This window comes from Artemia sp. Qi Xiang Cuo, chromosome 9 (assembly GCF_049724085.1).
Source record: "Artemia sp. Qi Xiang Cuo chromosome 9, ASM4972408v1, whole genome shotgun sequence".
Lineage (NCBI taxonomy): Eukaryota > Metazoa > Arthropoda > Branchiopoda > Anostraca > Artemiidae > Artemia > Artemia sp. Qi Xiang Cuo.
In genome coordinates, this window is record NC_142802.1 from 47,780,305 (window position 1) to 47,806,492 (window position 26,188).

The following is a 26,188-nucleotide window of genomic DNA, read 5'->3' on the forward strand; positions in this document are numbered from 1 at the left end:
GTATCATATTACTAAGTAATTTGCTACCTACCGAGACCAGACTAATGCCTCGATAGCTACCACACTCACTCTTATCACCTTTCTTATAAAGTGTCTTAATTAAGGTTTTCCTTAGATCGTTAGGTACCTCCCGTTTTTCAAAAATCATATTCATAACCTTCAGTAACTTATTTCTAACCTCAGTGCCACCATATTTAAGAAACTCATTTACCACACTATCAGCACCTGGAGCCTTGTATGAAGCCTTTCGACCAATAATGTCAAAGCTCAAAGCTTTTATCACAGATAACGTTACGATTCACAAAAGTAAGCTCAGTCTGAGTCAATGCAGCTCCAAATGGGTACCTGTAGAAATGTATGGGAAAAACAAGGAAAACATCAGATGATTATCCCCAATCAAACAGTTCGTGGTAACGAACTGTAAGTAAGGAGCGACCCGGCTCAATAGTAACCGAAACTAAAAAAAATGGAATTTCGATACCAATAGACATATCAAAAGAATCGGCTTTTTATTCTGATTTCAATTACATAAATGTCATTAAGTTTAGTCCTACTTATCAAAGGGTTACGAGCCTGATAAAAATTTTCTGGTTTTCAAAAAAAAGGGTAAACAACCCTTAAAAGTCGAGTGATCTCAATGAAAATCACACCATCAGATTCAGCGTAACAAAGAACCTCACTGTATTGGTTTCAAGCTCCTTATCTGCAGAAATGTGGAATTTTGAATTTTTTGCCAGAAGAAAGATCATGGATGCGTGCTTATTTACTTGCTTTTTTTTCCAGGAATGATCATATTGACCCAATGATCCTAGGATAATGGGAGAGGGCTCATTCGAACGGAAATTAAAATTTCTAGTGCCCTTTTTAAGTGACCAAAATGTTGGAGGGCAACTAGACCCCCTCCCCCACCCCATTTTTCCAAAAACGTCCGAACAAAGTTTTTAGATAGCCAATTTGTTCATCATAGTTGAAAGGCCAAATTACTACGCCTAAGGGATTAACATGACCCCCCACAGCCCCAGGGGAAAGGTCTTTAAGTTATAAAATTTGCCCATTGTTTGCACATAGTATGTGTTACTGGGATATAGGCATACATTTTCGGGTGGGAAGGGACAAATTTCCTGCGGGGGGTTTTTCGACCGGGGAATTTTCCATGGGGAGGGAAGTTTTTAGGGAGTGAAATTGTCAGGGGAAATTATACGCTGGGGAAATTTGCCAGAATTCTTATACGAAATTCTTTTTATATGTCTTGCTTTCTCTTTCCCGTCTCAATTTTACGCGCGGAGTGGTTAAGAGTAGTTGTCCGGGGTAAATTTTCACCGGGACTGAATTGTCTAGAGGATATTTCTGTGGGGAGGGGGATTTCTCCGTGGAGGAATAAAGTTTTTTTTTTCATCTTGCGTGTAACCTTGCAACTTCAAAACACAACTAGTCTACTCCACAAAAATTTGCCTCGAATACATTTGGTTTTTGAGGACCGTCTTGAGAAAGGAGATGCCAAGCCTCTCAATCGTTAATTAAGCATTTTGGAAAAGCCACGCTATGATTTTGTCCATTACATCTTTGACTGTGAATGTCCGAAATTCCTTTTTCTCTGCTTGGATTCAATTAGCTTTGCGAATCCGCTTTTTCACTCTTATGCAAGCTTTGTGGTAGAAGTTAGGTTAGGTTAAATTAGGTTATAAATCTCCGAAATGGGTTAAAAACCTAAGCTAACTTAACCTAACCCAATCTAACTTAACGCAATCTAACCTAACCTGTCACCATCAAACCTTGCCTAAAACTGAAAAAGTTGACTGGCAACGCTAACTAATTCAAAGGAGAAAAAAAAAAAGGTATTTCAGACATTCACCAATTTCGGACACTCACAATAACATATCCACGCTACAACCATTTAAATGTTGTTGTGCAAAATATCTTCAAGTCCTCTTGAATTTTACACTTATAACAATTCAGAACATATAGGTTTCCAATAGTTTAATTAGTTTCATGAGACGACATGTAATTAATAAGTCGACCACATGAATCAATTCGAAAGGTCTACGACTAAAGGTCTTTAATTAAATGCTCAACAATCTATAGATAATTGATCAAGTCCATCATTCTTCGTTTATCTTCCTGGATTTGACAAAGTATTTAAGGGGATAAAATGTTTCCATACGAGAAATTGGAGTCAGAAGGGAGAATTCTATATTAGAGCCATAAATCAAATTAAATTTGAAAGATAAACATGTAGCAGAGAGAAAATTGAAGTCACCCATCTTCAAATCCCACCTCAACAAAAAATCAAAATTTCTTAGATAGAATAACAGAGAGGGATTTATGCAGTTTGCGAAGGAATTAAAGAAGAACATGTTACAGGAGAAAAATAAGTAATTGAGTTTGATGCAAATTAAATAAAACCAAGAATTAGGAGCAATAAGAGTCACCTGGAGGTCTTAACCAACTGGACACGCTTTTAATGATACTTCTAATTGGTACAAGGCTTAACTAGCCAAGCCAAAACTAGCAAAAAAAAATCAATCCTATAGACCAGGCCTTCCTAAACTATGGGTCGCGACCCCAAATGGGGTCGCGTAGCAAAATCATGGGGCATAAAGAGATTTTAAATTCAAATATTTAAATATTAAAGTCAAATATCTATAAATACAAAAAAAAAACATATATTATAAAGTTGATGAATTTTTAAAGACTGAAGGTATGAAATGGAAAAATTGCTTTGGAATATGCTTTGGTGTGAACTGTTAAGTTTAGGGCATTAAGGGGTATGTCTAGGCATGTAGAAGGTTGTAATTTAAGGGGTAATAGACTAGTAAATATGCTTTTGAGAAGTAATTTAAATCGGCTAGCTGACATGAGGATCATGAAAAGAGTTTTCCAGACAAAAGTAGCTTCTAGTCTACATTGGGGTTCTGAGGTTTGGGGTTTTGCTAAAGCAGCTAAGCTAGAAGTAGTTCAGCTAAGATATTTTAAGAGAATTTTAGACTTGAATGATTCATTTAGTTCACTGGTACTGAAAGATTTGGGGCTTTTCATTTTAAGGAGTGTTAGATTGGTTAGAATGGTAAAATTCTGGGAGAAGATAATTAGGCTACCTAGAGTTCGGCTTCTTAAGTCAGCTTATTTGGAGAACTTTAAGGAAGGTAGACGTGATTCATGGCCAAATCAGGTCAAGAAAATACTGGACCTTTGTGAACTTTCGGAGATGTGGAATGAAGGAAAAGGCCCTATGGGTGAGACCGTGTCAGTATGGAAGGAAGTACAGCGAACCCAATGTATAGCGGGCCAATCTATGTCTTTGAGGTTTTGAGGTTTTACTGTAATACTTTTTACATACAATTTTACCTTCAGGTATAATGCATGCATACATATTTGAGTAAAATTTTTCAGTAGATTGACGCATCTGCACTTTTTTTTCGTTGAGGATGGCTGTCCCCTCCTCAACGCCTCGCTCTTTACGCTAATTTTTTTTATTGTTTAAAAAATAGAGTTGTTAGAAAAACAAACTTTAGCGTAAAGAGGGAGGCGTTGAGGAGGGGCCAGCCCCTTTCATATACGGAATAATTTCTGTTCGTTTTAAGTTTTAATGTCGCTCCTTACTTTCAGTTAAAAAAAAAACTTGTTTTTTTTTATTTAATTTTGAACGTTTTTGAATTAATACAGGTTTTGATTTTGACTCAACGTACATGAATAATTAAAGCCAAATTGGCGTATTAATTTTAATTTTATTTGGTTAATTAGCTTTCTCGAACGTCGTTTAATTTTATTTACGAACGTTTATATTAGTAATAAATATAAGTAGCTTACGAATTAACTTACGTAACGAACTTCTATATTCATATATTTTTAATACGTATATTAGGGGTTCGCCACCCCGTCAATATCTCGCTCTTTACGCTAAAGTTCGAATTTTGCTCCAATTCTTTAAAAATGACCCCTTAATCATGAAGGCCGTTAATTAGATTAAATAGCTCTTATGAAAGCACTAAAACATCTTTGGCTTAAAGAGCGAGGTATTGACTAGGGGCGAATCCAATCATATACGTAATATTTTCTGTTCGTTTTAAGTTTTGATGTTGCTCCTTACTTTCAGTTGAAAAACATGTTTTTTTTATTTAGTTTCTGATCCTTTTTTTTTTAAATAATGCTGGGAAATCCGGCACCCCCTTCATAGCAATATCCCTTCCCACATGAAAACTTTCTCCATGTAAAGATCCTCCCAAATAACCCCCCACCCCCCACCCCCACTACCAGAAAAAATCCCCCCTGAAAACGTCTGTATACTTCCCGATAACCAATACTATATGTTAACATTGGATAATGTTCATAACTTTAAGCCCTCCCCCCGGGGACTTTGGGGGATTAAGTCATCCTAAAAGACATAGTTATCACATTTTCAACCATGCTGAACAAAATGGCTATCTCTAAATTTTGACCGGGTGACTTTGGGAAAAAATGAGCATGGGAGGGGGCCTGGTAGCCCTCCATTTTTTTGGTCACTTAAATAGGGCACTAGAACTTTTAACTTTCATTCCAATGAGCCCTCTCACGATATTCTAGGACCACTGGGTTGATACGATCACCCCTGGAGAAAAAAAAAATAATAATAAAATAAACACTCATCCGTGATCTTTCTTCTGGCAAGAAATACAAAATTTCACATTCTTGCAGATAGGAGCTTGAAACCTCTACTGCAGGGTCTGCTGACACGCTGAATCTGAAGGTTTGATTTTCATTAAGATGTTTTAACCTTTCGGGGGTCTTTCCCCCTTTTTCGAAAATCAGCCAAATTTTCTCAGGCGCGTTTCTCAGCTTTTGATGAGTAGGACTAAACTTAATGAAACATATATTTGAAATCAGCATTAAAATCTGATTCTTTTGATATATCTATTGGTATCAAAATCCCGTTTTTTAGAGTTTCGGTTACTATTGAGCCGGGTCGCTCCTTACTTACAGTTCGCTACCACGAACTGTTTGATTTCCATTTGACGGTAAATCGTGAATAGAGTGTACAGTAAATCAACGGTGTCTCTTCAATTCGCGTATTTTAGGAAAATAGCACAAAAAATTCTCCAAGAAATGATATAGGCTATTCATCACTTAAGGAAAATTGTCACAGATTCCATCAGTATAAGATTTCTACTTATAAGATGAGGTGATGTTCTTTTTCTTTAATTTTAGATGTTGCTATATTAAAACTAAACAAGTTTTTTTCAACTGAAAGTAAGGAACAACATTGAACCTTAATACAAAATGAAATCATTCCATAAAGGAAGAGTGTGTCCCCTCCTCAATCCCTTGCTCTTTACGCTAAACCTTTTTTAGATTTTTAAAAAAAAGTTCTTATTCCAATTAAACGACCCTTGTGTTTTAGGCGTCGTTCTTAAAGAGTTGGGACAAAAATCAGACGTAAAGAGGGAGGGATTGATGAGTTGGCATGCAACTCATACATGGAATGATTTCTGTTCATTTTAAGTTTTAATGTTACTTCTAGCTTTCTGTTGAAAAAGGTATGTCTTTTTCAATTTAATTTCTGAGCGTCTTTCAAATCAGGGATGGAAATCCGTCTTATCAACCGTGAAAAAATTTCACTCGAAAAATTTCTCCCGCAGAAAATTCCACCGTGAAAATTCTTCCGGGGTAAATTCTCCCCACCCTGAAAATTTTCCCAGGAGAACTTTTTATTTTTCATTTTAAATAACTAATTTTTATTTAACTTCTGGTCGTTTTTCAAATCATGCCGGAAACCCCTCACCCCTCTGGAGACGATCACCCTCATGATAAGGTTATCTCATGGCAAATGAGATAACCTTACCATGGAATCCACCATGATAACCCCTCCCTCAGGAAATCCACGATTACCTCTTCGCTGAAAATTTCTCTCGGAATATTCTCTCAAAAAGTAAAATTGAGCAGCCAAAAAAAAGTAAGACAAATAAAAACGAATTCAGTATGAAAATTCCACTAAATTCCCCTGTATAAAACTTCCCCTGGAAAATTTTTCCCGAAAACTTTCTTTTCTATTAACAATTCTCCCTGTGGAAAATCAACCCCATAGAAAATTACCTCCCAATAAAAAAGTGCTATAATTAAACCCCGGGAAAATTTTACATCTTACAGCCCTTTTCCCCATGGACTGTGGAGGTCATGTCATTCCCAGAGACACAGCTATTGGACCTCTAAACTATACTGAGCCAAATTGCTATCCAAAAATTTTGGTCAGATGTTTTTGAGAAACAAACGGGAGTATGAATTGATTCCTAGATTCCACATTGAGAAGATAGAATGATGAATTAAGGTTCATTCTTAAACTTACATTGCTGTATTTGATGGTTCACATGTGCATATTCCAGTGCATCCAGGGCCATAAAGGTGTTCAGCACAAGCTCTTTCGTCACAGTGGACTCCATGCCATCCGTCAGAACAACGACAGCTTCCATCAGTTAATGAACATTTTCCTCCATTTCGGCACTGACAGACACCTTCACAATTCTTTCCGTACCGACCAATCGGACATTGCTCTTGACACTAAAAAAAAAATAAAAAAAATAACAAATACGGAGCTCAAGAAATAACTCCTTTAAGCTCTTTTGCAACGTTTGTTTTTTGAAAATGATACATCAAATACATTGAATAATATACGAAAAAAGCAGAGAACAAATTAAATACACAGAAAATCCTTTTTTTTTTCACCAGAGAGCAGAGCTCGAAGGCTGGGAGAAAAACACCACTGAACATAGATGAGAATCCTCGATGATCAAATACCATAATCAACAAAATAATGAATAAGAAGGAAAGACGGAAAAAAAGAACCAGCGAAAAGAAAATGAATGATAAAAATAAAAGAAAACGAAGCAAAAGATAGCAGATTAATTGAAGAATATTTAATATAAGAAAATAATAAAAATAACAGCCAACAAGTCAACAGGACCAACTTAGACCAATAGAGCCAAATTAAAGTCGATGTAATTCTCTTTAGCCTTATATCTAATTAAATATGGAACCAATTTTTTTTCAAATGAAAGTAAAGAGCGACAATGAAACTTCAGATATCATTTCGGATTGTAAACTTATGTCCCCTTATGCCCCCCCCAAAAAAATAAAAATAAAAAACAACCTACACACTGGTTTTACTAGTGCTTTCCTGAAAATATTTTTCGGTGCAAGAATTGTAGCCAGTTGGTAAATGCAGGTGTTTACTTACCTTTTCATAACATTTGACATTTTTCATGACATTCACTATCATAACATTGACTTTTCATAACATCCACTCTCATAGAATCGACTGAAATAATATTTGAACTGTAAATTTTATTGCTACAAGTAAATGCTCTGCCAAGGCCTTCCATTCCTGAGGCATTGAGAAGAATACATTCTATCCATTGTCCTTGTAAGCATTCGTAAATCGAATATAAATCGAACTTAAGCATAAACACCCAAGAGGTTGATGAGGAGGAGGCGGAGAGCTTCCTCCTCCTCAACCTCAAATAAAGAATCATTTCTGTTACTTTTAGGCCTATATGATGCTATTTACTTTCATTAAAAAGAATTTTTGTTAAATTATTTCTTTTTCAAACCTCAATTTCTTTTACCACCTTACCCAAGATTATGCTAAATACGAGGAGAGGAGCTACTTCCCCTAACTGCCACTCTACATTAAAGTTTAACTTCGTGTATGATTTCTGAAAAAAAAGGTACCTGGTGATTTCAGGAAAACTTTAATTAAAACCCTTTCTAGGAAAGGTGGCAAGGGTGAATGTGATAATTTGATAGATTTGTTTCTATGGGAAGCAAATTCCGTAGTATGATGTTAATTTTTAGAGCATGCTATAGATGGGGTTGTAAGAGAAAAACAGTGTAGTTTGAGAAGGGGAGAGGACGCGTCGGCCAAAATCCCCCTCTCCACGGGTCACCAGCATCTTTATTTTTCTTCTTTTACTGTGTCAAGGTTTTTAAAGCTGATTCGTGCTGCTTTTAGGATATTGAATCCAACTATGAAATCAGTTTATCTGTATCAGCTATAATTCTTTAAATATAGCACAAACATTCACAATTAAGCTTACCGTTAAACCAATCTATATATCCATGATGTCAAACAAGTAAAATGATAATACCTTTGAAAAAAATAACAGAATAAACCGCTTTACAAGCAGTGCGTTTACTAGTAGTTACTAATTTGCGCTACACTTCTAATAAATTGGTTCCATCTCAATAGCACAACTAAACATGAACCCAATAACAATGCGCGTAACTAAGTTGTGCTGCTATCTAACGGTGTCTCTTGTAACAAGTTTAATTAGTACCGGAGATATCCAGTAATCTGCCTGGCGAATAACGAAGTGAAGAGCGATATCGGCGTTGCCATATTGGTGTGTTTCCCGCCAGACTAGTGAATTTTTTTGCTGACTGGCGGGAAATTTTTTTAGTTATTCCGCCATGCGTAAATCTTGGCGTATTTTATTTGATCTGTCTTATTTTGGCGTGAACTACTTTAACGGGAAGAAATTAATTTCCTCACTTGAATCCAATAATTTTTCGTCATATAACGAAGCTGTAATCTCTGTATTCCACCCAGCAGAATGAGCATATTCTTTTATTTTATAATAATTTTATTGCTATCCATCAAAAACTAGACAAGACAAAGGAAATTGACATATATCATTTTCCCCTCTGAGACGTAATATTTCCACAATCACACTTACAATTACATGATGTGTAACTAACTTGTATGGAGATAAACAATGTCATTCAAATACCGAACATTATTCAATTAAAAATTGTTAAATGGTTTGTTCAGTATGAACTGGAACATTACCGTGTTGTGAGTTGAAATTTTTTACTTTTTCTTTTTCTCAGACTTTTCTTTTTACTTTTGAAATATGAAGCATAGCTAGCCTAATATACTGTAGGCTGGTGAGGATTTTACTACAGGATAGAGGATATCCTAACTAGGGTGTGAAAGGTAATAATACCTATAAAACCAGGCTACGCGGCCTGGTTTCGTCCTCGGCATATCGAGGAATGCTTACCGGGTAGGCAAAAGCGGTAGATCTGAAAAATACTGTGAGCAAAAGGATTCTGGCGAGACTTTTTAACGCAATGATAACACCGCATTTTCTTTACATTTCCCCTTTATTTGATCTGCTTACACCGTCCGGAAAACGACAACTTCGTACTAAATACTTCAAGCTTGCAAAATATCTGTTAGGAATCGTGCCCTGGACGTCCAATACCTCCTTAAGCCGAAGGTTCAGAATTATTGATCCTACAGCAAAATGCGAAGAAACTGAAAGCCGTGCTCGTGCCAAAATTCTGACACACCTGTATTTTTCTCCGCTGACACGGCTTATGTATGATTTGGCTTTAATTTTGTGTGTGTAATGTAGTTGTGTGATGTGTTCTCTTTTTTCTGTTGATTATTTACTCCGCTACCTTTCTTTGTTCTATAGTGGGCATAAATAATATATATATATATATATATATATATATATATATATATATATATATATATATATATATATATATATATATATATATATATATATATATATATATATATATAATCATTTAAGGCAACTACATAAAGAATGAATATGCTCCTATGCCGAGATTTGGGGCTTTTATATACAAAAGGTAATGGTGCAGGTTAGTGGCTCTCCATAATTATGCACTTTTACCCTGTCCCTCTCCAAACGGCACTGACCTTTGATGATCTTAGAAATTATGTATGGTATTAAAGTGAAACTTTCAAAAATCGATGTACAGTTTATATGGGGAAGAAAGAAAGTATATTGAGCCTCATATATTTTCTAAATACTGGTTTTTACAGTTTTAAAGACTTGTAGTTTCTATTTCTTAAATGCGAAAAAAAATATGGTGTGACTTAAAAGTCCGCTGAGATCAAAAAAATTAATGCATCAAAAACTTAGCTGAAGGAAAATTGCCTAAAAACCACAGCATGAGCTAACACCTCCAATGATTTTCTCTGTGATTTAGGACAGTAGGCTAGGTTTAGGACTGATGATACCATATAGGCTTTATGTTTGTGCAAAAGTGTTATTTTTTTTATTATTATTATTATGATGCTACCAAAATAATCACTAAACTTTCGTATATAGGCCATGGCTATAACTGGTAGTATCAAGGGGAGGGAGGGATTTGGAACACAATAATTTGTAAATTGGTTTACAAAAACTGTGTATCAGAATTTGGAAAGAGAATTGAATGGGGAAACCGACTGTATATTTCTTTCTCTTTTTTTATCTGGTTTTTGTCCTATGCGTCTACGTAGGCCACCCTATTCAGTTTTTCGTATAAAGTGGACACAAATTTTGATTTTGGGGTTTATTTTGAGGGTTTTGCTCTTTCATTTTCACCAGGGGTTGGCATCGCTGAATTTGGTAATTTGTTGGAATATTTCTTATCCGATCTTTACACTATAATAATAATAAAAAAAATAAAAAATCTTACTTCAATACATTCAGAAACTTTATACTTATTGGGTGTCCATGCAGTATAACTCCCCTCTCCCTAATTCTGTGATATAGCACAAGGCTATGCCCGAATTTTTTTCTAGTAGGTAAGGTGTTATTTGGTATTGTGAACCAGCCGTTGACCAGAAATAAATAAGTCTAAATTTAACCAAAGTTAGCTCGTGTGGTTGCCCACTTAATGAAACATCCACCATCTAATGGTCTCCTATAGCCCTAGACTATACAAAGAAAATAGCAAAAAAAAAAAATCGAATTCTTACTTTATAATATGTGCTAAGCTTCGATGAATCACATTTCCTTGTTTTCTCCCCATTTTTATCCGTTTTTGAATTAGTTTTCATTAATTGTTACTTTACTTCTATCTACGTAGTCTCAGGCCACGGCTCTAAGGCAGGTCAGGCTCTGGTGTGTTTTTGGCGTGTTTTTTTTAAAGGATCTGGCGTTTGTTCTATTTCACTGTCTGGCAACACTGAGCGGCAGTAAAGCTGGTTAGTTAGTGATATATCACCTTAGCGATTAGGGTGGATGTCAGGGTGTGCCTCAGAAGCAATATTCTTTTATCCAAATGTAATTTTTATAAAAGTGTTGAAACTGCAGTATAGGTTGATGTTGTTTTATAGTGAGTATGTTTTAGAATTACAAAAATGAGTTCTGGTTCAAGTAGTTATGTGAATCATTACGATGTGTTTTGCTAAGCATGTGGAGAATGCAGTTTTCAAGGGAACAGGAAACCTATTGCTAACTTTGTAAAGAAGGCATACCTTGGGTATTTTAGTATCAAACGTGGTGACTAGGACCAGACATGACCATCATATACTGTCTGCAAAACATGTGCGAAACATTAGTACAGCGGAACAATTTTACGGAACTACAGGGAAAATAATAACAAAGCAGTTTATGTGTGCTCTGTATAAGAACGGATTATGCTTTGCATACATAGAAAGATGCCCCATATGACCACAGAAAAGATTAAAGCTATCGTTTTTGATAGCCCACAAATAAAAAAAACTCATGTAAGACCGTACCTTTATAGAAGCAGATAACACGGATGTCATTTGTTGAAACCGTAAACAATTTTTTGGCAACCACAAAGCTGAAAACTATGTTACGCTGGTAAACAAGACGCGAGTAAGTTTCACAAATCTTGGTTGTAACACGAAAATTATAGTTCACTATTTACATAGCCACTTGAGCTGTTTTCCAAAAAATTAGGTGGCACCAGTGAAAAGCAAAATGAAGGAATTCACCAAGACATATAGACCGCAGAAGAAGACTAGCAAGAAAACTGGGATACTCATATGAGAGCATACTGCTACTGGAATTTTAAAAGAGTATGTTCCAATACAGAACATTCAAGAAATCTGAAATTTCAAGTAATTGTTCTTACATTGTTAACTTCTTAAGATTAGCATTTGACTGTGCATTCTGTTTAACTTCTACAATACCTATATTTTTTTCCTCTGATTATCGTCTTTACAAAAAGAACAATGGTATAAATTAATTGTGTTTTTTTTTTTCTTTGATTTCATACTCAGTTTTCATCTAAAATAGCACGTCTTACATAGCATTGTATTCCCATATCTTAAAATTTTCAACTAATAGTCGAAAACTAGTGTCATACTTGAATTCGGATTATTGAAAACATGACAAAACAGCACCAAAGGCTGCGGCACTAAAATCTGCGCCATCAAAACCAATGTTGCCCAGCGAGAAGTGCCTAAACCATCAGACCTCTTTACTTCCCAGTTTTATAGATTATGAGCAGGCGTTTGGTTCATTCGATTAAAAAAAATTTTTATGAATGTCATATCCTTGTATGGCATATCAGATAAATACATTATAGTGATTATGGCCATGTACAAGAACAGTGTTAAACTTAGTTCTGACAGAGCGCGAACAAAATTCACTCTGCGATATTTCGCATCACGCCGCTTTGCGGAATTCGCCATGTAGTTCTCACAGTCCGCGAATTTCGTTATTATTGAGAAAATGCAGTTCAAAAGTAAAAGAAAAAAGAGATTCATCAGTGCTGCTTCAGCTTGCTTGCTCGCCCAGTCAGTTTTGAACTTGAGAAAAAAAAGTGTGCCAAAAAAGCCAAAAAGTGAGTGAATGGCTATAGAGATGCGAATTTTTTCAACTTGAACTTGAAGCTCAGCGAAGATTTCGATGAACGAAGCGTATTTTTTTCCGCGGGGCAACGCGAAATTCGCTAAGCGATACGATATTCACGCTCTGTCAGAACTAAGCTTTACTGTGGTTGCGATATGAAATTAGGTTAGATGCTATTTTGGTACTGCATCCGGGTTGTATTCTTTCCCCATTTATATGTACCATTTTGATGGACTTTGTTCTAAGGAAGACGGCAAAGGCTATGGGAAAGCATGGGATTAAGTGGGAAGATAAAAGTCTAATAAGACAATGCAGATGATTTGATTGGCTTAAATAAAAAAAATTATCAAAAATGAATGGATTTTAGCAAATTTTTAATGTTTAAGGTGCAAGAATAGGTTTGAAAACTAATGTTAAGAAGACTAAGTTGCTTAGACTAGGAATTAATGGTGACGAGGCAATGTTAGCTAAACAGAAGATCGAACAAGCGGATAACTTCACATACCAGGGTAATATTATTAGTAAAGTTGGTGGATTCAGTGAAAAATGTAAAAATAGAACAGTCACGGTCCAGGGTGTTTTTTCACAGTTGAAAATTTTTGGAAGAATAGGAAAATAAGTCTGCGAACCAACACTAGAAAATTCGAATTACCAGTCATGACAATGGTCACGTATGGTTCTAAAACGTGGGCGCTTCGAAAGACTGAGGAATATTTATCAGATGTTTTCCTGAAGAATCGTCTACGGATATTTTTGAAAACTATGTGACTGACCGTGTACACTGATGTGTACATCAAGCAAAAAAATTGTAAGAAAAATGTGGTTTCTATTCCACTTTCAATGGCTATAATCAGAGAAAGGTTCAGACGGCTAGGACGCATTTCTCCCCTCGCCCTAGCTAAAATTAGGTGTCTTCAAAAATTTTGCCGAAACTTAGATAGGCCTACACAATTCAAGCATCCACAGAAACATATCATTTTTCTTTAGCATATCTTTGCCTTTATGGTACTATATGGCTCATTTCTCATTTTCCACTGTGATTTTCACTTGACTTGGGAAAATTGCCTCCGACTTTGCGCTCCTTCTTCCGGGATTTTGACCAAATTACCCAATGTTTTTGCCCCATAAAACCAAGGAACTCAATTAAAATATACATACGTCAAAGAAATAAGCCAATGAAGTTAAAGGATACTTTTTTAACATGGCAGTATTCTCTCGTTCTATTTTTTGGATCAACATCTAGAATGAGATATTGCATCTTTTTCTGAAGGCAATTGGAACCACACAAAACCCAGCAAACAGTGTCCAGCAGGAACTGTTTGTAGGTACATATCTTTGTAATGTGTATTTTAAGAACTGTAAATATTTACTTGGTCTTCCAATTTGTTTTAGTAACACTGCGATAGTCTTGAGTTTTAATATTAATGAACCGCTCAGTGGCGTCAATTCACAGAAATTTGAAGGAGCACAAAATCAATTTTTCAAAATATAAGGGGGGTGAGGGGGTCGTTTTTCTCTTCTTTTTTTCAATGAATTTACCACAAAATAAGATAACTTTCAATGAAAATACTCCCCAAACAAAAGATTTTTTTTTTAATCTGAGGGGAGGTCTACGGGAGAGATGGCCATCCCCTGCCCCCTTTCTCCAATTGACGCCACTGGAGTCGTTAGAAATCAGTCAGTGATTTCTAACATTTCAAATATTTTATATCAGTCAAATATTTTCTAACATTTTAAGAAGCGAGTCAGAATGAAGGAGGATTTTAGTGCCGGAGAGACGGGCCACTGCGTCGAAAAATGACATTATTAGGAGAAAATGTAAGAAATCAAATTATTCAAGGAGACGACATGCCCCTTTGCTTTTGGAACTTTGGTTTAGGACACTTTCAGTTGTTCCTTGTTCTTTTTCTGTAGTTGTTTTGTTAGTATTGTTCCATCTCTCTATTTAATCTATTTCTCTACTAATCTACTTCTCATAGGATAATGAGGATACGGGAGAATATAATACAGAGAAGAGGATAAGGAAGTACATATGGTCATATAAGGGGGTTCAAAAGAACCTTCAGAGAATTTGTGATGGATGTACCACTCAATTGACTTTGTGATAAATTTGTCCAGCTGCTTTAAAGCTGAAAACATTATGACTGTTGATAGTTCGATCATCACTTACGTTGAATGAAACTAAAACGAAACATGAGTTCAATTTTCAGATTTCGTTTATGGAACCCTTTAGAGAGCCAGTGACATCTTTAAAAAAGCAAACCAATTCATTTGAAAATTATGGAGTTGGCAATGCAATCTCCAAATGAATAACCTTTGTTTGCTATTAAATTTTAAAAAAAACACAAGTTTTTTCAACTGAAAGTAAGGAGAAACATTAAAACTTAAAACGAACAGAAATTATTACGTATATGAAGGGGATTGTCCCTTCCTCAACACCACGCTCTTTAGGCTAAAGTTTTTTTTTAGTACTTTTAAAAAAGCTTCCTATTGTTCGAATTAAACGACCCTTGTGTTTCAGGAGTCGTTCTTAAAGAATTGGAACAAAATTTAAACTTTAGCGTAAAAAGCGAGGTGTTGAGGAAGGAGCAATCCCCCTTATATACGTAATAATTTCTGTTAGTTTTAAGTTTTAATGTCGCTCCTTACTTTCACTTGAAAAAAAATTGTTGTTTTTTTTTATTTAATTTCTGATCGTTTTTAAGTAATGCCAGGAAATCTGGCCCCACCTCCACGGAGAAATCCCCTCCCCACGGAAATATCTTCTAGACAATTCAATCCCGATGAAAATTTACCCGGACAATTACCCTTAACAACTCCACGCGTAAAATTGAAACGGAAAAGAGAAAGCAAGACATTTAAAAAGAATTTTGTATGGGAATTCTGGCAAATTTCGCCAATGTATAATTTCCCCTGAAGAGTTCAACCCCCCTAAAAACTTCTCTCCCCATAGAAAATTTTCCCGTGGAAAAACCCACGAGCCAAAATTCACCTTCCCCCTCACCAGAAAATGCATACATACTTCACAATAACAAATACTATGTGTAAGAAATGGGCAAATTTTATGATTTAAAGACCTTTCCCTGGGGCTTTTGGATGGGAGTCATGTTATATCCACAGGCATAGTTATTGGGCCTTTCAATTATGATGACCAAAACGACTGTGTCAAAATTTTCATCGGACGCCTTTGAGAAAAAAGGGGCGGGGAGGGGGCCAGGTTGCCCTCCAATCTTTTTGGTCACTTAAAAAGAACACTAGAAATGTTAATTTCCGTTCTAATGAGCCTTCTCAAGATATTCTAGGACCACTTGGTCGAAACGATCACCCATGAAAAAAAAAAAAAATAAATAAAAAAAAAAAAAATGTATCCGTGATCTTTCTTCTGCCAAAAAATACAAAATTCCACACTTTTGCAGATAGGAGCTTGAAACCACTACAGTAGGGTTTTCGTAATCTGACGGTGTGGGTGTGATTTTAATTAAGATTCTAATACTTTTAGGGGTGTTTCCCCCTTTTTTCGAAAATCAGGCAAATTTTCCAGGGTTTGTAGCCTTATAATGAGCTAATTCTTTTCCGTTTTTTAGAGTTTCGGTTACTATTAAACCGGGTCGCTCCTTACCTACAGTTCATCACCACGAACTATTGACTCTCTCCTCGGGAAAATGGAAGGCTCCACAGTGAATACATACAACGTTGAAGGATCCCAATGACTTATAATTAACACTTTCGCAGTTTAAGGCATCTTTGTAGGTTTTTACTGGGTTTTGTACCACAGTTTGTTTGCGTCGAAAATTGCAACGGCATTGTTCTTCTAATCCAATATTTCTTTCTTCTTCACTTTCATTTTGGCCTCGTTTTTACTTTCGCTGTTACTTGTCTTGTTACAGCACAATTCTTTGTTCTTCACTTTCATTTTTGACGAGTTCTGATACACGCTTTCGCGTGTCTTCTAACCAAACAATTCTTTTTTTTCACTTTCATTTTCGACATGTTCTGATTCTTGCTGTCGCTTGTCATCTACCCGCACATTTTTTCTCCAGGATCATTTTTGACAAGTTCTATATAACCACATAATTCATTGTTCTTCAATTTCGTTTTTGATTCGTTTTGATCATCGTTGTCGCATGTCTTTTAACCGTGTATTTCTTTGTTTTTCACTTTCACGGCAGGCTTGTAGATATTTGATTTTCTAACTAGGTAATAGCATAATCATCATGTCATTCTTTAGTTTTAAGTCACGAGGTGTCACTTCCGTATTTTATTCGTTGCGCTTGTCGTTGTTGCATATCTTCTAAGTGCATATTTCTTTGTTCTTCACTTTCATTTTTGATTCGTCCTGATACTCGCTGTCACACATCTTCTAACCGCATATTTCTAAGTTCTTCATTCTCATTTTATTCCTTCTGATCCTTATTGTCAAATGTCTTGTAGCCGCAGATTTCTTTGTTCTTCACTTTCATTTATGACTCGTTCTGATCCTCGCTGTCACACATCTTCTAACCGCATATTTCTAAGTTCTTCATTCTCATTTTATTCGTTCTGATCCTTATTGTCGAATGTCTTGTAGCCGCAGATTTCTTTGTTCTTCACTTTCATTTATGACTCGTTGTGCTTTTCCCTGTTGCTTCTCTTCTAACCGCAGATTTCGTTGTCCATTATTTTTATTTACATTATTTTTATTTATTCGTTGTGATGCTTGTTCTCGCATGTCTTCTAGCTACAGATCTCGCTTGCGCTTCATTTCTGTGCATAATTACCTCAGACATGTTTCCATATCCTTAGCTTTGGCTGTTCAGACTCATTCAAAATCATATGTAATTTGACATTACGTCATCGATACCTAAAATACTTCCTTCTCAGCTTTTTCGTAGTTGTTATGGTTGTGCGTTATTTGCGTTTTCGCATTCAGTTTAGTTTCTACACTACCTATATTTTTTTTCTTCTAATTATTGTCTTTACAAAAAGAACAATGGTATAAAATTCATTGTGTATTTTCGATTTCATACTCAGTTTTCATATAGAATAGCACGTTTAACGTATCATCATATTCCCATATCTCAAAAATGTCAACTACTAGTCGAAAAGTAGTGTCATTCGTGGATTCAGATCAGCACCAAAATCTGGGGCACAAAATCCACGCCACTAAAACCGCTGTTGTCCGGCGAGAAGTGCCTGAATCGTCAGACCTCTTTAGTTCTCAGTGTTATAGATTATGAGCAAGCTATTCCTAAATAGCAAAGATAGGTATACCTATCCTTGTATGAAATACCAGATACATACATTACAGTGATTAGTGCTATGTATACGAACAATATTATTTCAGTTACAATAGGAAATTAGGTACGTAGCTGGTTTAATGTTGAATCACGAGTTGATCAGGATGTAATTTTGTCCCCTTTTACATGAATCATTTTGACAGACTTTGTCCTAAGGAAGAGACCAAAGGCTATGGGAAAGCGTGGGATCAAGTGGGAATGTAAAACTCTTTTAAGACTATGTCTACAATTTGAGTGTCTTAGATAAATATGTTTACGAAATAACTGGATTTAGCAAATTTTTAGTGTTGAGAGTGCAAGAATAGGTTTAAAAATTAATGTTTAGAAGGTTAAGGTGCTTAGACTAGGAATAAATGATGGCGAAGAGGCGATGTTGGGTAAAGAGAAGATCGAGCAAGTGGATAGCTTCACTTACTTCAGTTGTATTATTAGCAAATATGGTGGATTGATAGAAGATGTAAAAAAGAATAGCCAATGCCCAGGGTGCTTTTTCGTGTATTTGCATTGTGATCCCTTGGCTCAAGTAGATACATTTCAAGGCAATTTCAAGGAATAAGAAGAACAGGAGTTTTTGGCCCATTTTAGGAAGGTTAGTCCCGTTCGGAAAAGTTTTTTTTTTAATCCTTTTTGGAGCTCTATTTTCGAGCGAATCAATTTTATAGAAACTTCAAGTTTATTGAAACTTAATAGTGTTTGATTCTTTCTCGGGGTATATACCCCAAACTAAGGTTTCACTTGCATACTAGTGGTTCCTTGGTCCAGGGGCTTCAGGGTTTATTTCAAGTCAGGGTGTAAATTCCTAGAGTAAGTTCCTATTTCAGCTTACTTTCACGCCACCCAAACCCCTTTAACCCTCCAAACAAAAATGCTAGGCCCCATTGGCAAAGGGAACAATTCCTGAAAGTTTCAAGCAAATCAGAAAGCCTAGATCAAATATAATCGCAATTTTTGTATTGTAAAACCTATCTGGGAGCAATGAATAATTCTGCATAATTTAGAGCCCTTGCCAATAGAGGAACGTACGCCACGTCATATCCAGTGGTATATTTATTGGACCTTTCGATTATTGAGAAAATCTGGCAATTTGTATCCATGGCCATATGGGTTTACCAGGATGTCCGGAGACAACAGAGACACGGTGGGGGGGGGGGGACTCTAATCAATTTCATGAGACAAAAAAGCGCTAGAAATTCCAATTACCAATCTAGAGAGTCCCTTCACAAGTTTCTATGACAATCTCTTCCATACGAAGTGGCAAGATACTTTTTTTTTAATACAAAAGATGGAGACACTTTGCTCTTAATTAAGTCAGCGTCAGTGCATGAACTATGACATGGAAATCAATTATTAAAAATTAAAATATTAAGTCACCAGTACATATACTGCTCGGATTATAGTTCGATTTATGACTTAACCAGTTAAGTTTTCTCTATTAGGAGTCCATTGATTTCTCCTTAAGGAATCACTCCCAAATGAAACCAGATTTTATAATTTAAGAACTTTAAACGAAAATGACACAGCCAGAAACACAATAACCAAACCCAGTTAAAATCATGTTATTTAAATCCAGCTTGAGTAGTTACCCTGTTTTTCTAGCGCTAATAAATCGACCACTTCATTCTGGATTGGCGTTTTACTTAACGTGTAAAAAAAAAGCGTAACTTAATGTTTGGATTCGTTTAAATTAACACTTATTATAAAACGTGCATTATATTGCAAGATAAGACCTCGACAAGACAGTGATGAAAAAAAAGTGACCAAAAGTAGGGACAATTTACGCCAACTAGTATATCCGTCATATCCATACACAATATCAGCTGGTATTTTCCCATCGCCCATATTAAACCCTTTCTAAGAGATTATTCAATTCACTGCGCTTGTTGAAGAAACTTAAGATCTTCCAATACTATCACAACCGTGGGAAATCCTTGTGATCCGAGTTAATATCCAAGGAACGAATGAAGTGTTAAAATTACAATGTCTTATTTTCGTTTTACAATACTCTTACCAGGGTCTTAAACATTCCATAGACGTTATTTTCGTTTCCCCAGCGCTTCTAATGTCGATAGTGCAGAAATATGGAGCCATATCAAGTGACTACAGTAAAAATAGGGCTTATTCAAAGGATATGCAGATTTGGTGTTTAGTTCACATTTTATCGAGCACAAATGCAATTTTGTTATTAGTACATAGGTTAAAATTTATAGTAAAAATAGGGCTTATTCAAAGGATATGCAGATTTGGTGTTTAGTTCACATTTTATCGAGCACAAATGCAATTTTGTTATTAGTACATAGGTTAAAATTTATAGTAAAAATAGGGCTTATTCAAAGGATATGCAGATTTGGTGTTTAGTTCACATTTTATCGAGCACAAATGCAATTTTGTTATTAGTACATAGGTTAAAATTTATAGTAAAAATAGGGCTTATTCAAAGGATATGCAGATTTGGTGTTTAGTTCACATTTTATCGAGCACAAATGCAATTTTGTTATTAGTACATAGGTTAAAATTTATTAGAGAACTGGTAAAGAAGCAAATTAAAAAAAATACAAATTTTATTTCTAGAGGTCAAGTTTGTATGGATATCAGAGATTCAAGATCCATAAAAGATACAAATTCCTCTCTTGTACGTAGTGAGGCAGTACATAAGGATCGTTCACTGCTGTAAGAACGCCTGAAAATTGGTGGACATATACTTTCAACACTGTTGTACAATCTTGGAAATGAAGACAACAAATCTGATCACTTTAACGTCGTCTTAATGTCTTTTAATGTTGTGAACCGTTGGAAAAATTCCTCCACGATTTTAATAGCACCAAAAAATATTGAAACATAAAAAATTGTTCCTTGCTTATCCTCAGACCTTATAAACATCATCTAAACGTCATATAACATCGGTTTAAAAACGATTTAGCTAACACATGAAAGTTAGTAATTAACGCCATAGATGAGGCCTCAAATGTGCTGAATATCCCTAGTATGAGTGGAAAAAATGGGATCACATGAACGCTGTCAAAACACTCTATAACGTTGCTAAGCTTCAAAAAGTCATATTACACTATGTAATGTCTTTAAGACGTAATATGCATTAGTTTTTCTTGAAAATAAGAAGTCAGACATTCACGAGAAAAGCTAATTCCACGAGCTAAAATTCCATCTGAGATGGTTGGGGATATGTGAAAAACACAATTTTTTTGTAACAAGTACTTTTCACAGCATGAGTTGCCTATTGGATGTATGAATAAGTATTTTCATTAACAATCAAACTGATTTCCACTTTTTCATTTCTCAAGTCGACTTTTCATGTACAAATAAAAAAGTCATCTTCGCCACTTTTTGAATTTTGTTGTAAAAAAAATACCTACTTGAATGTTGAAATCACAAAAAAACATCACTTCGATTGAAATCTGACAGAAACCAAAAAAAATCTTTGACCGACGTGATAAATATATGAGTAGTTTTTCCAAGCACTTGAATATTGTCGCTAAATTTGCATATGGCGGTGCCTGACAGATTTCCTTTGAAGCATTTGGGCTTTTGAACGCAATCTTTTTTACAATCATAGTTGGTCAAGTATTTAGAGGCAGAAGACGCCTTTGAAAAATCACTCCAACGTGGAACCCATTTTCTCCCTTCGTCTCGCTTCGATCTCCATTCTTAAGAATCAAGTCTGAGTGGATAACGTCCAAGCGATTGATTCCATATTTTGGTTTGGAAAACACCTTGAATTCACCATTCACAGAACAAGCAGACACTTTTCTAGCGATTCGGTTAACTAGACATACGAGCAATGGAATGAGGTACTTAAAGAAAATGGAAGCGTAGTTGGTTTAACCTTTGACAAACAGGATCTCAGACAAATTTTAGGTTCTAAACCAGAAATTGCGAATTTAGTTTGAGTTTGAGCTAGAATATTTCGGAACGGAAAGAAGTCAGACTACGCATTTCGAACGAAACGACAATACTCAAAAGTAATTCTTAGTAGACGCATAGATAAGAGATCCAAATAAACAACAGAAAATTGAAAGCCGACACCTATTTCCCCGGATAGTTTAGAAAAAATAAGAGATATTTAGATTTAATGAAATGTACATCGCTACTAGAAAGTGTGACTTTTTCTAAAAAGTTTTCCAGAAAGACACTTTCTAGAAAGAATTTTTTTTTTCAATTGAACGGAGCAGAATTTTCTTTTTAAAGTTCAGGAAAGGGCAGTCCCTAAAGATGTTTTATCATAATTGCTAAAACATTTCTGAGAAAGATTCCCTAATGGGTTATTTGCCTTTGAGACAATCAGCCGATGCTGGGACTCGCATAAACTTTTTAAGATGTCGAATCCTTTAACAAACTTCTTCTCGTCTGAAAATAGGGTATTTCCTCTTGTGCTTTCAAGCGAAGGTGAACTTCCCCCTCCACTTCTGCTCAAAGATATGCTCTACATCAAGAATGTATCGAGAATCTTTGTACGGGTGGGGGGGGGGGCGTATTTATGTTATGAGATGGGTTCCAAATTATTTTAAAAAATTCTTTTGACACAGATGTGTAGAGGAGGGGGGGGGATCAAACCGAGTAACCCTTCTGGTAATGTCCCTGCATTGTATATCTAAAAATATGCACTGCTGCTCCATAGTACACTAACTTGTATAGAAATGTCGCTATCTATTTTAGTTCTATTTAGTTCGCAGTAAATTTTCGACGGTTCAGTCGAAAATTTACATCGAACTTATGTTGCACGAAACCCCGTCGAAGCCAAAACTTTGATGATCACGCAGTTGACGTGTCCATTCCGTATATTTAATGCGATCCTATTCCTGAGATAAAAAGACTTGATGTCCTTGGAAACATATACAAAGAATAAAGCCTGAGACCTGGCAGAAGAATAAAGCATGGAGTTGATTTCGAAAGACTTCTTACGGGATGACAAAAATAAGCAAAAGCTGATAGGTAAAAACGATAATAATAATAATAAAAGAAGCTTTCGATATATTAGCGCACCAAAAAAGACATTCGGTAAGTGGACAAAGCCCAGTCCCAACTATCGAATGTCATCCAAAATAATTCATTTTGCGTTTAAGCATCGATATCTTAGAACAGCCAAACAATAGCATACAAAAGTGCAAAAGGAAAACGGACCTTAATTGAACTTGCTTTAGTTGGATGCTGCATTGAGATTCTCTGTTGTACTGGAGACTCTCTTGAAGTATATGTTGTTTTCCGACCTTCCGAGCGTCTGATCTTTAAGACTTTCTATTACAACTAATACGGGCCGCTCTAAACATGCAATTTAATACCATAAACAGTTTGATGAAATTTTGACAATAAATATTATAATTCAAATATTTTGAACAGGAATCAGTAAATCAAACTCCTACAATAACAAACTGGGTTTATTTATTGCACTAGTGAGTTCTCAGAAAAATAAATAGAATTTGAGAGCTTAAGAGGTTGAGGGGGTGGGTGGACAGCACTCCCCTTTTTAAAAGCAAATTTCTCTCATTTCTCTCCGCTTTAAGTTTTACCGTCAATCTTAACTTTCATTTGATTTCTTTTGTTCATAAAACACCTGCTCCTCAGTTTTGGATTTAATACAAATATTTGTAGCGATCTATCAGTCTTAAGATAGAAAATCACAACTCTAAAGGATTTCCATTTCTAAATAACATAAATTTATTAGTTTAATGGTGTATTTGAAGGTGGCATAAAAGAAAAGAACAGCCTACCTTGTCTCCCCTATATCCCGGGTTGCACATGCATTCTCCGGTGATATGATGGCATGAGCCTCCATTGTAACAATCGCATCTCATTGAGCACTCTTTTCCCCAGAATCCATCTGGACAAGGATTAGCGCAAACATCACCCTTGAAGGAAAGAAACCAAGTCAAAATAGCAGCATAAACACCCTAAAACAAAACCTTCATTTCTTTTTGTCTTACCTCCATTTTGCAATGGTTTACAAGACCTTACAAGCAATAAACATTCTACCTAACAAAAATGGCAATTTCATAAACACATTAAAGAGAACCACTTCTGCAGAATAATTAATTTCATTGGGCTCTGACAGAGGAAATTCTGGAGTCTAAAAAGACAACATTTCTAGTTTTTGGTGTAGTTGTATACAGTATTTTTAACTTCACAGTATTGTGAAGGAATGAACGACTTATTACCCCCTGCCTGCCAAGCTTACATTTCCTTTTACGTCCACATCTCCAGTCAGTGACGTATCCAGGGGGCGCCCCCCCCCCTAGAGTAGTCTAAAGTAGTGTAATTTACTTAATTAACTCAAGTTTGCGTTAACTAAACTTGCTCCTAACTCAAGTTTATCTGATCAATCTATTTTGCGCCCCCCCCCCTAAAAAAATCCTGGATCCGCCCCTGTTTCCAGTCTTGCCTTCTTCTTCAGGCTTGCAAAAAAAAAATTAAGTAGCAGTAATGTACCACTATTTTCCATGCATTATCTTGTTTTTAATATTTCTTTCGTTTTAATTTACTTACTTAAATTCATTTATTTACATTTTTCATATTCCCGATCCTCTTTGGTAATAGAATGTCGGCTTAGTGTCTATCCTCCATTGGTCAACAGTATGTAAACCCCATCATTGATATCCTTTGGTAAAAGTGAGGCGTACCAAGTGCATGTTTACAAATGATGTTTGAAAGTTTGTATGTAAGGGTTTTTGAATTTGTTGATCACAAATTTAATGGTTACTTAGGTTTCTGATTACAAATCTGAGGTTAATAATGCAGTATAGCGGTCCAACCGCAATAAGTTGATAGTCCGTAGTGCACGGGGTAACCGTGAAAACTAAACACAGTCACCTCAACATATACAGCCGTCTTCTGACTAGTGATCTGTTTTCTGCCTCGGTTATCTTAATGATTATATAAAGAGCAAAATTAAAATCTGAAACGATCAGGAACATTTATTTATTCAGCCATTCATAAAACGGACAGAAATTACCATGATCGAATAGACAAAACCAAGAATGAAATGAAATTCAAACTAATGATAGAGTCAAGCATATATCAAACAGAAATTACCAAATATAAAAGTTAGGCTAGCCTCCCCTCCAATACCCTTAAACGCTAAAATGTCGTGACCGAAATTCCCCCTTGACATTTCAAAGGTTCCACTTACTGACCAGCTTTTATGTTTTGAATGACATGAAATCAAAACAAGAAGTGTTGACAGAAATATAGTGTTACTTTGAGATATTAAAACAAATTTATTGCGATAAACAGATCCCCTCCCCCCCTCAAAACTTAATTGTCATTATCTTTTTAGTTTTCGCTTTTTTATAAAAAAAGACGGCTCGAAAGATGTGTCGTTTAAAATAAAGTACTAATGTCGCTCTAAAATTAGAGGTCCTTAGGGAAGGGAGAGTACAAATCTAAGAAGTGGTGTAATTCATGTTCGTTTAAGTTGATCTTTATTATTAATTCCAATTTTTCTTCGTTTTAGATTTCATATATTCAGTCAAAGTATTTGTTGCTCGTTTTAAGTTTGACTTGTTACATTCCTATTTCGGTTTGTTTCAAATTTAATACCGCTCTTTCTTTAAAAGACTTTTTGTAGCTTTTTTGAATTTATTTGTAATTTAAAGTCTAGTTTACATATTATACTTATGCTAGATAGGATGCAAAAATGCTCATTTTTGGCTCATTAATTTTTTTTACATTTTCTTTTTTTAGAAAACATAAATACTATCTTCTTTCAAAATTCCTTTCTTTCCTATTTGTAGATTCTTACAAATGGATTGAGCTCTGGGTATTTCTCAAATTCATTTTACCGTACTTCTTAACAATGTCACTTAACGCTACATTGGAATTTCTTTATCCATTCTTAAAGTAAGGAAATATTTAAATAAGATTCACGTAAAACATAAAAGAGGGATTCCCTTTAAAGAGAAGAAAATTAAAACTTAGCCATAAGAGCTCAATAAAGAAAGGATTGAATGAAATGTTTCCAGACAAAAGAAAAGGACATGGCAAACAGAAGACGGAACCCGCAATGCAGATGCAAGAAAAAACATTCCCACGATGAATATCCACTTAAGAAATTAGTCCAATTCTAAAATGAGCAGTTGCACTTCTGTGTCAAAAGAAGTAATTAGATACATAATATAAGAAGAAAATATCTTCACTGAAGGACCATAAACTGAACATTTCAACTCATTTAGTTTATATAACTGTCGTAACCAGAAATTAACTTTTATCAAGAGAAAGGGTAGGACCTATAAATGTTGCCTAAGGACCCGCCCTAAAAAGTCAAGACTATTGCTTTTACGCAAGATATCTAAATTTTTCTTTAAA

General features: G+C 35.4%; 1 protein-coding gene across 1 annotated transcript in view; it reads right to left on the bottom strand.

The window, feature by feature from the left end:
* Positions 1-260: 260 nt before the first annotated feature.
* Positions 261-26,188, bottom strand: part of LOC148948733 (uncharacterized) — a 111,251-nt gene continuing 85,323 nt past the window's right edge. The window contains exons 6-8 of the mRNA XM_089095005.1: positions 23,599-23,736; positions 6,317-6,528; positions 261-345 (exon numbers count right to left, since the gene is read on the bottom strand). Of these exons, the coding sequence (XP_088951131.1) occupies positions 261-345; positions 6,317-6,528; positions 23,599-23,736 (435 nt within the window). The remainder of the gene's footprint in view (positions 346-6,316; positions 6,529-23,598; positions 23,737-26,188) is intronic.